At 41.0% G+C, this 13064-nt stretch overlaps 1 protein-coding gene across 1 annotated transcript; it reads left to right on the forward strand.

The window, feature by feature from the left end:
* The first annotated feature begins 5714 nt into the window (after nt 1-5714).
* Nucleotides 5715-12664, forward strand: LOC131252856 (laccase-17-like). Its single transcript, XM_058253605.1, has 6 exons — nt 5715-5843; nt 6448-6599; nt 9021-9265; nt 9347-9475; nt 10591-11547; nt 12278-12664. The coding sequence occupies exons 1-6, from the start codon at nt 5715-5717 to the stop codon at nt 12406-12408; spliced, it is 1743 nt and encodes a 580-aa protein (XP_058109588.1). The 3' UTR covers nt 12409-12664.
* The last annotated feature ends 400 nt before the right edge of the window (nt 12665-13064 follow it).

A 13064-nucleotide genomic window follows, 5' to 3' on the forward strand; every position in this document is an offset into this window, starting at 1 on the left:
TTGGGGTAGAACGAGCTACTGAAGCCAACCAACCCCGCTACGCCGGGTTGCGCAGCCCGAAATTGTGAAAAACCCCTGGATTGACGGTCGTTTCCCTGTTTTAATTTCGTTTTTACCATAAATAGTAAGTTTTAGTTTGATTATAACTCTTCATCCACGCGCTTTAGGAGTTGTGCCCAACGTGAAAAGTGCTTAGAATAATTAAGAGAACGGTTTGGTAAGCCAAATCAGGACACTTACTATTTTTGGCCGAAAACCTGGCACTAAGAGACATCACGACCGTCTATAAATAGTAAGTTTACTATTTATAGTAAGTCACAAATTCTAAGAGTTTTAGTTGTAGTTTGATTCTGATTTCTCTTAGTACCCCTATTTAAAGGGTTGTGAACTCGTTTTTATTCATTCATTAATCAATTTCGAATTTATTAGAATTTATTTCTATTTTGCTTTCTTGTCCTCGGGCTACTAAGATGTTATGAGAAGTTCAACACCATTTTGAAATTGCAGGTGACCCATGGAATGTGCACCTAGTCGCACACTAATCTAGTTTTCCAAATCTGTCCCAATGAGGATGGAACTTTAGCATCACCCTTCAGATGATCCTATCCATCCAAAATGATTGCCATCAAATGGATGGCTAAAGATATTACGTTCAACAGTCGACATTCAACCGGTGAGATCAGACCAATAAGACCATCTGACTATGCATTTCGGGCTATAATCTATCAACAGTCGTACTCATGGTTTGGATTGTAGGAATTGCAGCTCATGTTCCATCGGTGTTTTGGGCTTCCCCGCCAACATTTAAATGGCGTCCCAGTCCAGCATATTTGAAGATTACTAGGCTCGGTAAAAGCAAGTCCCATGTGTGTACTTACATCACACCTGACAATGTGGCAAATGTGGAAGTGTTTGCGCAATTCAAGGCCACACATGTTAACGAGGGCTGGTACACTGTTTACTTGTGCGATCAGGAAATATAAGAGTGTCGGAATCATCCTTTAACTCAATGTTTGATTGACTTTACAACTCTCCATTTGAGATAGACCGATTAAAACCGAGTTCTAGGACTTAATCGCTTAGTAGTGATCTAGGACCCAATTGTCCTTGTTAATCACCTATTGTTACAATGAGTAACATAAAAAAAATTGTCTCATAATATAAGGACTTATTCTTTCACCAGTGATTGCAGTCATTCTCAACGAAATAGATAAATAGATTTAAATATTTTTAAAAAATACTAAAAATAATATCAATTTTTATTGATTTATAAATAATGCTTGTTATAGTTGACAGAGTAACAAATAACTAGATAATAAAATAAAAGGATAAATACTTGAATCATTTGTATAAACAGATGATCTAGATAATTGGTCAACAGAATGTGATCAGAATGTTTGATCTTCTAAATAAGAACGTGGTTAGGTTGTGGATGTTTAGATTATTCCTACGATACTATCGTAGTGGCACTTGACAGTAGTGATCTAATTTAATACTAGGCTAGGCTATGTTAAAAGAAAAGATAAAGGTAAATGTAAATATTATGAAGATAAATTGTATTTGGCATAAGTCTGGAGCTCTTTGTCGTGTTCTTCTTTTATAGCTTCTAGAGGTGGTAAAACCCTAGGTAGGTTACTCAAGATCATTCATAGCCACATCCTTTTATATGGTCTTCTCACAAGAAATCTTTGTAAATCTAAAATCATTTTCATATTTATGCCAGAATGGTTGCTACAATTTTCACAAGAGATCCCCATAGATTAGATAGGTATAAACTATGTGCCAAAAAGAATGGGCTCTTTTGATTCTGTATGATGATGCGCATGCACCAAGTACTAAATGCATCTAATAAAGCTCTAAGAATTGTCCAAACAACCCTACAGTCCACACCGCACGAAGTGCAAACAGTACTTTGTACAACCTTTATGGAGATTTGAATCCTCGTTCTAATAGCAAAACCTCATCCTCCCGCAACTTATCTAATTAGCATTTGTAAATAAACTTCATATATATTAAAAATATTTGCTTTTTAAAAATAAAATTTTTATTTTTAAAATATATCTTTATAATTTAATAAATAAAATAAATAAATAAAAATAAATAAAAAAGAAATACAACACAATATATTAAGCACCACGAAGAACATGGGCGAATCAAGAGATGGCGAAATGAGCTTCGCCAGAGTCTTTCAATTCATATGTTGTTAACAGTACCCCGCCTGATTGACCGTTCATGCAGATTGCCTGCCTGCCTTTTTCCCGCATGTGGGCTTAGTTCTGACAAGTGGGTCCCACATGAAAACAATCCAGACCGTCTCTGTTGTATTCAACTGTGGATGGATCATACCCAAAAAATGTCTCCTTCCTACAGTGATACTAACATCTAGAATTAAGGCTACAGCAAAAAGGATCAAGAGGTGAATTTGAAGGAATTAGGGCTGACATTCAACTGAAAAAAGACCCCGATTGGACCCGGCCGGTGGGCCTGGTGGTTCACCACGGTAGGAAGCGGCAGACCAAAGGGCCCGGTGGACCCTGTTTGTCAGAAATGGGACCCGAGTACAAAACCTCTGATCGAGTATCCATAATTCCTAACTTAACCATACGTGCAGGTGCGTTGGGTAGCCTGCCCACGTACTATTTACTGCCCGAGGGTGCGTTGGTTACCCGAATGCAACTCCCACATCCTAGGGGAACTGATATCTACGTGCGGATCGTCTGTGTCGAAAATCAGTAAAATTCAGTGCTATCACTTCTCATTGGTCCACGTCTCGCCGACGAATCCGGCTAACAAGATACGCGCTACATAACATTATTTTTCACGTGTGTAACTTTTCTGACCCACGATGATTTATGTTTTAGATCTATTCTGTCCATTAATTTTTAAAGATAATTCTATAAAATGATTCCAAAAATAAATCACATCTAAAACTCAAGTGGACCACACCACAGAAAGCAGGGGATTGAATGACTACCCTTGAAAACTTTTAAGGTCCCATGTGAGGTTTATTTACCGGATGAAAGGAAAACACAAAGCTTCATCGTAGCTTTATGTGGCCTCAGGAAGTTTTCGACACGTTCAATTCCCACTATTTCTTTAGTGTGGCTCACTTGTGCTTTGGATTTACCTTAATTTTTTCTATCATGGAATTGGTACGGACAAATGGATGAACGGTGTGGATTTAATATATACATCATAATAGGTCGAGTCCTTAAAAGTTTCATATGTCAATACTTTCATTCTTCGAATGGAAAGATAATGGTACTGGAAAATGGATGAATGGTGTGGATTTGATACATATATCGTATTGGTCCATAAAAATTTCGTATGTCAGTACTTCCGGTTTTCTTCTGGCGTGTATATTCTGTATCCATCTGGTTCATTCATTTTCTCACATCTATTTAAGGTATTGTCCAAAATATAAAGTAGATTCAATTATCAGGTGGGCCATATCAAAAAAAAAATGATGATTGACCGTTAACAAGCCACAAAAGTTTCGTATCAAGCTGATATTTGTTTTTCCTCTTCATCCACTCTTACATGAACGTACCAACAGAATGGATGGAAAATAAAATCTACTAGAACATTAATGTGAGCCGTAAAAAGCTTTTAATGGTAGAGTGTTTCATGTTTGGATCTTCTTAGATTTTGGTATCATGATCTGAAAAAGCGGATGAACGGAGTGGCTACAGAATACAGAAATCAAGGTGGGCCCCACGGTAAGAGGTACCCCGTCTTGGATGAGGCTGGGTCTCACGTAATTCACTCCCTGCGCCACACACGGCCAGCAAGGAACTTTTAACTGAATCTTTTGAGGTGTGAAATTTATGTCAGGCTCATGATTATGTATTTTTTAGATCCATGCTGTCCGTCCATTTTTTCAGATCATTCTATGGAAACTAACTAAAAAACAATGCAGATTCAAAGCTAAAGTGGACTACACCACTGAAGACCGTAGGAATTGATGCTACCGTTGAAAACTTCTTAGTATCACAGAAGGCTCTGATCAAGCTGACACTTGTATTTTAACTTCATTCAGGTATTTGGGATGTCATTAACAGGTCAGATGTAAAATAAACTTCACGGTTGACCCTGAGAAAGTTTCAACAGACGAGTCGTCTGTACAATCCCCACTTCTTCCTGTGGTGTGATCCACTTCAGCCTTGGATGTAGATCATTTTTTGTATCATGCTCTATATTTACGTGTAAAAATTGATGGACGGTGTAGATTTAACAAAAAAACATATCGTGGGACCCAGAAAAGTTTCACATGCTTAAAGCTCATTCAGTACTGTAGTTAGTAATATTTTTGAGAGAGAAACCCTGCCGATCCGCACTCCTGCCCGATTGATAGATACAAACCCTTTCCACTTTCGGTAAGAAATGAGTATAACCCTCCACTTTATATCACCCAATACAGAAAGGATCGGTGTGTCCGTCAATCAGGGTGGGCCTCAATCGTGGGTCTCTATCAAATTACCCTTAAGTTGATATGCATGTGGGATTTATCTTCCAAGTAAATTTCATTGCCCCCCACGACGCAAATGGCTGAATGTTCGAATGATCCTAACCATCCATTTTATGGGCACTATATATCTTAGATGAGTTTCAATCCAACTTGTAGCATTTCAAATGGACGATTGTAAACCTAACACTATCCAGAAATGCCAGATGGGCTTGAGTCATGAATCACATGGATGCTGTTTTAGGACAATACAGCACAAACGGCTACTTTCAATTGCATGCTCCACACGCAATCACGAGATCGACGATGGATGGGGGAAATCAAAGATATTGTACATCTAGATGGAAATTAAGAGATATAATATAATTCTGATTCGTAAGGGCCAATCGGAACCGTTAATCCAAATAATATCCACTGGTTCCTTGTCTACGTCATCATCTTCACCGTACATGCGGCACAAGTCTAGGCTAATCAGAACCGTCGATCCTGTCTACAGCTTCAAAAGAAAGAAATTTTTCAACAGTCTCTATCGAGTTGAAGAAAATCGTGGAGTAAGATATCCAGTAGGATCTTTTTGGTACACGCAGTACAACCCACTTTTCGTAAGCCACATAACAAAAATCACATTGATCGCATGATCCTAACCATCTGATCGATGGCTTGCAAAATGAACAGTCCAAATAATTTTCATATCTCTCAAGGATGACTTTGATCTGGTTACGAGCTATCGTAACCATTTGATCAGCGGCTTGGAGAAAAACTGATGTCTAGAACGAAAAGGGCCATCATTGGATGGTTAGGATCAATAGATCATCCATTTGTGTAATGTCATGTCTGCTGGGGAGTGGGCTCCATTGGATGGATGGTCCAGATCAAAGTTTTGGAATATACACGTTCAACATAACAGACTCGTTGCATTGATCATTTTCCAAGTTATATAAAATATGATCCCTTGATTGGTGGGCCACCATTTGAGTTGTTGGTCCATTTCTGGTAACTGAATCTAACTCGTGGCTGAATAAAATAAACTTTCTTTTTCAACACTCTAACAGTCAGGTCGACTAACATGAGTGCCAACCACATACCAGATGGCCCACCTATTTAAAAATCAGACGCCATCAAAATGCATGTCTTTTCTTTTGGATTATCTCATTACCTAACCAACCAAACACATGCTCTGATCATCTCTGTATATATATTTATATATATATAAATACACCACACATGCTTTCACCGTTGAAAAATACAGATGGGTGCTTCTCTATTGACACCATCAGTTCCACTGGGAGCTCTGCTACTTGCACTGTGTCCATTGATCTTGTGGCCTGAGCTTGCACGCAGCGAGTACACAGGCATAACCAGACACTACAAGTTTAACGTAAGTGATGTTGAGGCTGGATCTACAAAGCTTTGTAGGTCAAGCTTAGCCTGCAATTCGATCTGTGGGGCCCACCGTTGTATTTTCATGGCATCCAATCCATCCATCATGTGAGCCCTCTCATTTTCTCCTTTGCTTCCAAAATTCACGCAAACCCAAAATTCAGGTGAGCCGCACCAGGTAAACTCATGCTTGAAAACTCTTGAATCATGTGATGTGGCCCACCAAAGTTTCGGAATATCCTGATTTTTTGGGTGTCCGTTCATTACGGTGGGCTATCTTCTGAATGAATTGGATGACATATACAGACACATTGGGCCCCACACACCATCTGGAAGATTTTCAATGGTGGGTGTCCCTCTCTTAACTTCCCCTGTAGTGTGGCGCGCATGAGTTTTGAATGGGCCTCATTTTTGTGTGGCGAGGAGAACATGAAGGGACACAGATGATAGACATATTGGATGCCATGCAAACAGCATTGTGGGCCCCACACGTCCTATTGTAGATTTAGCTCAACCTACAAAGCTTCTAACGGGGTTTTTCGTATATGAAAGAAATGTAGGTTATATGTTCTTACGTTGCATGTTATTTTTTAACGGTGCAGATTCAATTGCAAAATGTGACGCGCCTGTGCCACACCAGGAGCATCCTGACCGTTAATGGTCAGTTTCCGGGGCCAAGGATCGTAGCCAGGGAAGGTGATCGGGTCGTGATTAAGGTGGTTAACCATGTTCAAAACAATGTGACTTTCCACTGGTATGAAACACTCTCAGCACCAAGATTTAAGAATGAGCGAGACATAGCTTTTTTTTTGACTCAGTGACTCACCCTGACTCGTTAGCTTCCAAGTCGAGTCACGATTCACTTGAATCTGAGGTCAGGTGAGTCAGATAAGACTCGGACAAGTCATCAAACCAGGATACGTAGTAGTAGTAGAAACGTTAAATACACAAGGATCGTTTCCCACCATTGGTACATGAATTCCCATGTGGACATGTGTACAAGATCAAGACTAAAGTTGTAAATGGGCCATGATTCAAGAGTCAGGCTAATCGGACGATCCTAATAGCTTGATGGGTGGTTCTCATTTTTCTGTCCTAACCAGCCTCATGATCAACCGGGCTTGTTCTTGGTATGGGCCACAGAAAAGGTTATCTGGATCTTGTACACGTTTGCCGCGTGGTTGCATTTGGACACGTAGGATTTAGCATGAATTTCTATTGAACTCTGAAATTTCGCGAGATACTCAGTTCAGTCCGTCCCGTGGCCGTGGCAACTGCATGCCCTGACACGTAGATGCAAGGAACGCATGTTCGAGATCGGACCCGCTCATCAGGAGATCCCACCTGCGTTTGTGTGATATGTCTAAAATCAGGCCAATCAGTTTATAAGATAGACTGAACTGTACATATAAATTGGCCATTGGTCAATTTCTCTTAAACGTGATCGTATCAACCTGATTTTTGGTACATCCGTTTATCTCAGTGTGGAACGTCTGATGAACGGATACGATTTTGTACACGTGTTTCTAGTTTCCACTTGTGAGGTGATTGCCCGTAACATTCTTCAAATTTCAATAACTAGAAATAGAGGTGCACATCGTACTGGTAGAACTGTGGAACTGGACTAGAACCGACCAAATGATCTGATTTAGTCCGGTTTTAGAGTGCATTGGTTCTGGTTCAATTCCAAAAATTAAAAAACTGTTTAGTTCGATTTGATTCTGATTTGGAGTATGTAGAATCGAACCGAACCGTGATCCGAATCATGAATCCGAACCGTGGAAACAAACCTAGAATCGTGAGTTTACAATATATTTTAGTTGTATATTTGACTCATGATTTATGGTTTATAATGCACCCTTTGCTTGTTTTCATAAATGTATATTTTACACCATATACAATATCTAAACCATTCATCAAGTAGATTATAATACGAATGGACATTGGTTAAATTATAAAATAAAATATGCAATTGGACCAGATTATAAAAAGCCTAAAGCCGTGAAACTGATCAGGAATCGAACTGGTTTTTGTTTTAGTTCGGTTCTAGGGTGCTAACGGTCCGATTCAGTTTTCAATCTCACCTCATTACTGGACCGGACCGAACCGAACCGTGTGCATCTAGAAACCTGCGAGATGAAGAAGGCATACAACGGTGGTGAAGGGTTTCAAAAGGTCGGATTGCCTCTGTCGCGACTGAGACCGCCAGCATCCGTCGCCACATAGAAAGCCCCCCAAATGCTGAGATGGTCCGACCATCCGAACCGTCCATGTTATGGAATCTGTGCTATTAGTGTGGTCATAGATTTAGAACGTTACAAAGAATATTATCGATTTCCCAGAATCAACTTCATAAATCGATGGTTAGTATTATCAATTAATGGGATCATGGATGATTTTGGATGGTATCGAGAATCTGGACGGTTCAAATCATCGTATTATGTTCATCACGTAGATCCCTGGTCTCCAAATCCTAGCCAACATGATCGTTAGGCGGGGGAAAGCATACATCGAAATCGGACCATTCGTCAATTTCTCCTCACCGTTCATGTTTTTTTACACGGTTAGCTACTAGATTATCATATCTGCCTGCTTCTGAGACAAGGCATCTCACCATTAATACCCATATGATGAATGACATGGATCTCGCACGTGTCTAAACACCTAACATTTCAACAGAAAAATACATCTCAGCAACGTTCACGTACCTTCATGCGGTAATTACCATACGCTCGAGCTGTTGCAGCCCACCCATAATGTTTATACGAAATCCAAACCGTACGTGTGGTGAGCCTCCTCTTGTTCACCGTACATCCCAAGCATGATCTAGATAAAAATCTCAGATCGTCCCTTCATCCTAATGTGGCATAACTGATGACTGGATTGGATGACATATACGCAACGAGGTGGACCCACATTCAATCTAGAAGTTTCTACAACGGGATGGACAGTCTGGATTTTGGGACGTAGGCCAAACATGGGCCACATCTAATGGATGGTTTGGATGTCACTCACACATCACGGTGGGCCCCACATAGCCTGAAAGTATAGTAATTAATATTGATCATTTCCCTACTAAGCTACCTTAAACTTTTAATGATATGTATTAGAGCTACTCAAGCAATGCTGATTGTTTCTTGATCCGTTTGATGGACGGTTGTCATCAACGGAGCAGGCACGGTGTCCGACAGCTCCTGAGCGGATGGTCAGATGGTCCTGCTTACGTGACCCAGTGCCCCATCCAGACTGGCCAAACGTACTTTTACAACTTCACGATCATCGGCCAACGAGGCACACTCTTCTGGCACGCGCACTTTTCATGGCTGAGATCAACCCTCTACGGGCCCATCATCATCCTGCCCAAGCGCACCGTTCCTTATCCATTTGCCAAGCCACATAAGGAGGTCCCAATTATCTTTGGTAAACAACGGTCTAGATCTTCCTATTACATGACTTAAACTACTTACAACAATTCTCTAATCAACTGGGCTTTACTTGCAGGTGAGTGGTTTAATGCAGATCCTGAGGCCATAATCGCACAGGCGTTACAAACGGGAGGTGGGCCTAACGTATCCGATGCGTACACAATCAACGGTCTTCCGGGGCCTTTGTACAATTGCTCATCAAGAGGTACACGTACCAAGATAAACGCACACGTATTTAATATTGTCAATGGGTCAGGGTGGGCCCATGTTAATTTGGGCTTGTGGGGCCAATGTCATCCAAATGGCCCAGTTCAGTGGCCTGATTTATCATAGCTAACAATGTCTAAGCTGGGTATTTGATTAGCAAGATGGGCTCCGGCCCATTATTCGGTGAGTTGAATGGGCTTGATGAGCCGCTTGGAGTGTACAATCCAGGCCATTGAATTTTGATCGAATGATCTGAACGTTCTGATTTGGCTAATTTTGATCCATTTATTAGATAGCCATTGATGGGATGGTTAGGAATCTGCGATCAGTGTATTTTTTAGGGAAGCGGATTGGTTGGTGTACCACACACCACCAATCTAGCTGATGTGGGTACGTGTCGTTCGAAGATGCGCGCTGACGCTCTTGACGCTCCTCAAGCTCCGAGTAGTACGAACGGATCAAAGGAGATCAAAGTTACATGGCCCCACAATGATGTATTTACAATATCTACACCGTTCATCCATTTGGAGATATCATTTTAGTTCTTGATGAAAAATATGATTAATTTCGAAGACTCAAGTGAACCACACCACAAATAGCAGTGGGAACAATGATTCTCACCATTAAAACATTCATAGGGCCCACCTTAACGTTTACTTTCCATCCAATCTGTTCATAAGGTCACACAGAACTTAATGAAGAGAAGAAAAAACAAATATAATATTAATCCAAAATTTTTGTGACCCCAAAAGGGTTTCAATGGTAGGCGTTCAATCCCCCACTTCTTTTTACAATGTGGTCCACTTGATTTTTGATTTTTGGATCTGTTTTATTTTTCGGCTCAAGCCTTATGACAAGCTCACCAAGTGAACAGAAGGTTTGGATGTAACTCACACCTCATGATGAGACCCACAGAACTTGGTGACGTCAACACACCAGCCACATCGGTGGTGTGTGGTACACCAGCCAATCCGCTTCCACTTTTTTAAGACATGGTCCATCGACTATGAGTCCCGTGATTTGGACGGTCCGGATCGGCAATAGCATCGTATGGCTTATGGATAATCTGTAGTCCAGATGTTCACTTCTGATTTTGTTTGTTTGGTGGGCCAGATACATTCAGACTAACCATAGAGCCAGGAAAGACGTATCTCCTCCGTCTGATCAATGCGGCCCTCAACGACGAACTCTTCTTCAGCATCGCCAACCACACGCTCACCGTCGTAGAAGCAGATGCTGTCTATGTGAAGCCCTTCAACACAACTACCATCCTCATCTCACCAGGCCAAACCACCAACGTCCTACTCAAAGCCAAACACCATAACTCAAATGCCACATTCATCATGGCAGCCCGACCCTACGCACCCGGTGCTGGCACCTTTGATAATACCACAACCGTCGGATTCCTCCTATACCAACGCCCCAATTCATCTTCTATAAAGACTTTCCCCGTTTTCAAACCAAAGCTTCCACCTCTCAATGACACTTCCTTCAGCATGAAATTCGCCAGAAGATTTCGTAGCTTAGCTGACGCTGGATCTCCATGCAATGTCCCGAAGACCGTTGATAAACGGTTCTTTTTCACGGTGGGCCTCGGTACGGACCGTTGCCCAAAGAATCAAACGTGCCAAGGATTCAACGGTGCTAAGTTCGCTGCTTCTATTAACAATGTATCAATGACACTCCCAACGACTGCTCTCCTTGAGGCCCACTACTTGAAGCAATCGAACGGTGTATATACTAGCAATTTCCCAAAGAAGCCACCTTTTCGTTTTGATTACACCGGCAAACCTCCAAATAATACTTTGGTGAGCCATGGTACTAAGGTGGTCCCGCTTCATTTTAATACGACCGTTGAGCTGGTAATGCAGGACACTAGCATTGTGGGGCCGGAAAATCACCCTCTCCATCTACATGGTCATAACTTCTTCGTAGTCGGACGAGGTCTTGGGAACTACAACGCAAAGAAAGACCGGTCGAAATTCAACCTAGTCGATCCTGTGGAGAGGAATACTGTTGGAGTTCCACCTGGCGGTTGGGTGGCCATTCGTTTCCGGGCTGATAATCCAGGTAGTTATGGATAGGATTTGGTTGCGTTTGGTTCATTCAAATCTAATTGAATTGCAATCACTAACGAACACACTCAAAGGGAACTGAATAGTCTACAATACGGCTGTGGGGTCCGCCTTGTTGTCTATGTAAAATCCACTCAGTTCATCAGGTGTGAACCATTAAAAACTCTAATGGGCCACACCAATGTAGAATTGTTTCCAAAACTGCTGTGGCCCATATGAGTTTTATTGTATCTTTTCTTCATCCTGGTGAGGCCCGATTAACGGTTTTGATGAATCATAACCACCACAGTAGCCCCATTCCCATTATTCCATGTGGTGTGGCCCATTTGAGTTGTGGGTCTGGCTGACTTTTGGCCATAGATTCTAACATCAAGCAAAGAACTTGATAGACAGAGTGGATTAAACATGTTGGGCCCCACTGCATATAAAACGGGTGTTGTAGAGGATTCCAGTCCCACTCGAGGGAAGAGGAATTCTATCATATTGTGATTGAGTTATCAATGTCAAACATGGATCACCAACTGGTCCGAGTCAGTAGCGATTCATCCGAGTTGACTCAGACTCAGTCGAGTTAATCAGGTTGGGAACCATGAGCCAACACCATGCTACATACACACGGTGGGGCCCATGATCATCCCTTCTTTTGGTCACAATTTCACCCGTTTATTGAAGTTATACAAACTTAAACTGACATGGAAATTGAAATGAACAATGTTCTGAAATAGGTGTTTGGTTCATGCACTGCCACATAGAGGCCCACCTCAGCTGGGGTCTGAAGATGGCGTGGGTCGTTAAGGATGGGAAGCGACAATATCAGAAGCTGCCACCTCCACCGTCTGATCTTCCCAAATGTTGAGCCTGATTCCACATTCTTCTTTCTTTCTTTTTGTTCACTTATTTTTTGAAGGCGTAGTGGTCAATGCCGTGTCCATCTTATACTTGTGTATCATGGATTTTGAAATAATCGGCTATTGATTGTAATATCCATGTTCTCATCTTAATCATCAGCCTACGATTGTTAATTTCTTGAGCGGATTTCTAATTATGTAGAACGATATTTGAAATTTTGCTATACTTAATGAAGCTGTTGAGATTTTTATTAAGTTCTTCTACTCATGTTTAAAGATTATATTAAGGTTGCGTGTGGATGGACAATTGAATAGAATTTTGATAATTAGTTAAAATTACATTTCATAGTAATCTTATTTAGGGGTTCAACCCCCAATTTGAACCATAAGTACATTTAAGATGGATTTCAAAGGAAGCTAATCTCTAAATGAAAATTTTCATTTCATGGACTCTGCATCCAAAGGCTTTCATTCCTTGATTGTCTCTTTGTTGCATAAAAGGGCATAATGAAAGAACCAAAGAACCTATTTGGATGCAATTCCTCAAGAAGAGGTGTAGAATTTAAAAGCTATGTTTTGGAAAATTTTGTCACTTATGTTTCATTTAGAATGAAATAAAAATATATATAGAAAGGAGATCTGTAGGAGATCTTAACAATATTTA

Source organism: Magnolia sinica, chromosome 8 (assembly GCF_029962835.1).
Source record: "Magnolia sinica isolate HGM2019 chromosome 8, MsV1, whole genome shotgun sequence".
In the NCBI taxonomy this organism is placed as follows: Eukaryota; Viridiplantae; Streptophyta; class Magnoliopsida; order Magnoliales; family Magnoliaceae; genus Magnolia; species Magnolia sinica.

Bases quoted from the DNA above. Each gene is read 5' to 3' on its own strand.
- LOC131252856 (XM_058253605.1), top strand. From the start codon at position 5,715: ATGGGTGCTTCTCTATTGACACCATCAGTTCCACTGGGAGCTCTGCTA. The intron at 9,266-9,346 runs GTAAACAACGGT...CTTTACTTGCAG, and splicing joins GGAGGTCCCAATTATCTTTG to GTGAGTGGTTTAATGCAGAT. The intron at 9,476-10,590 runs GTACACGTACCA...TTGGTGGGCCAG, and splicing joins GTACAATTGCTCATCAAGAG to ATACATTCAGACTAACCATA.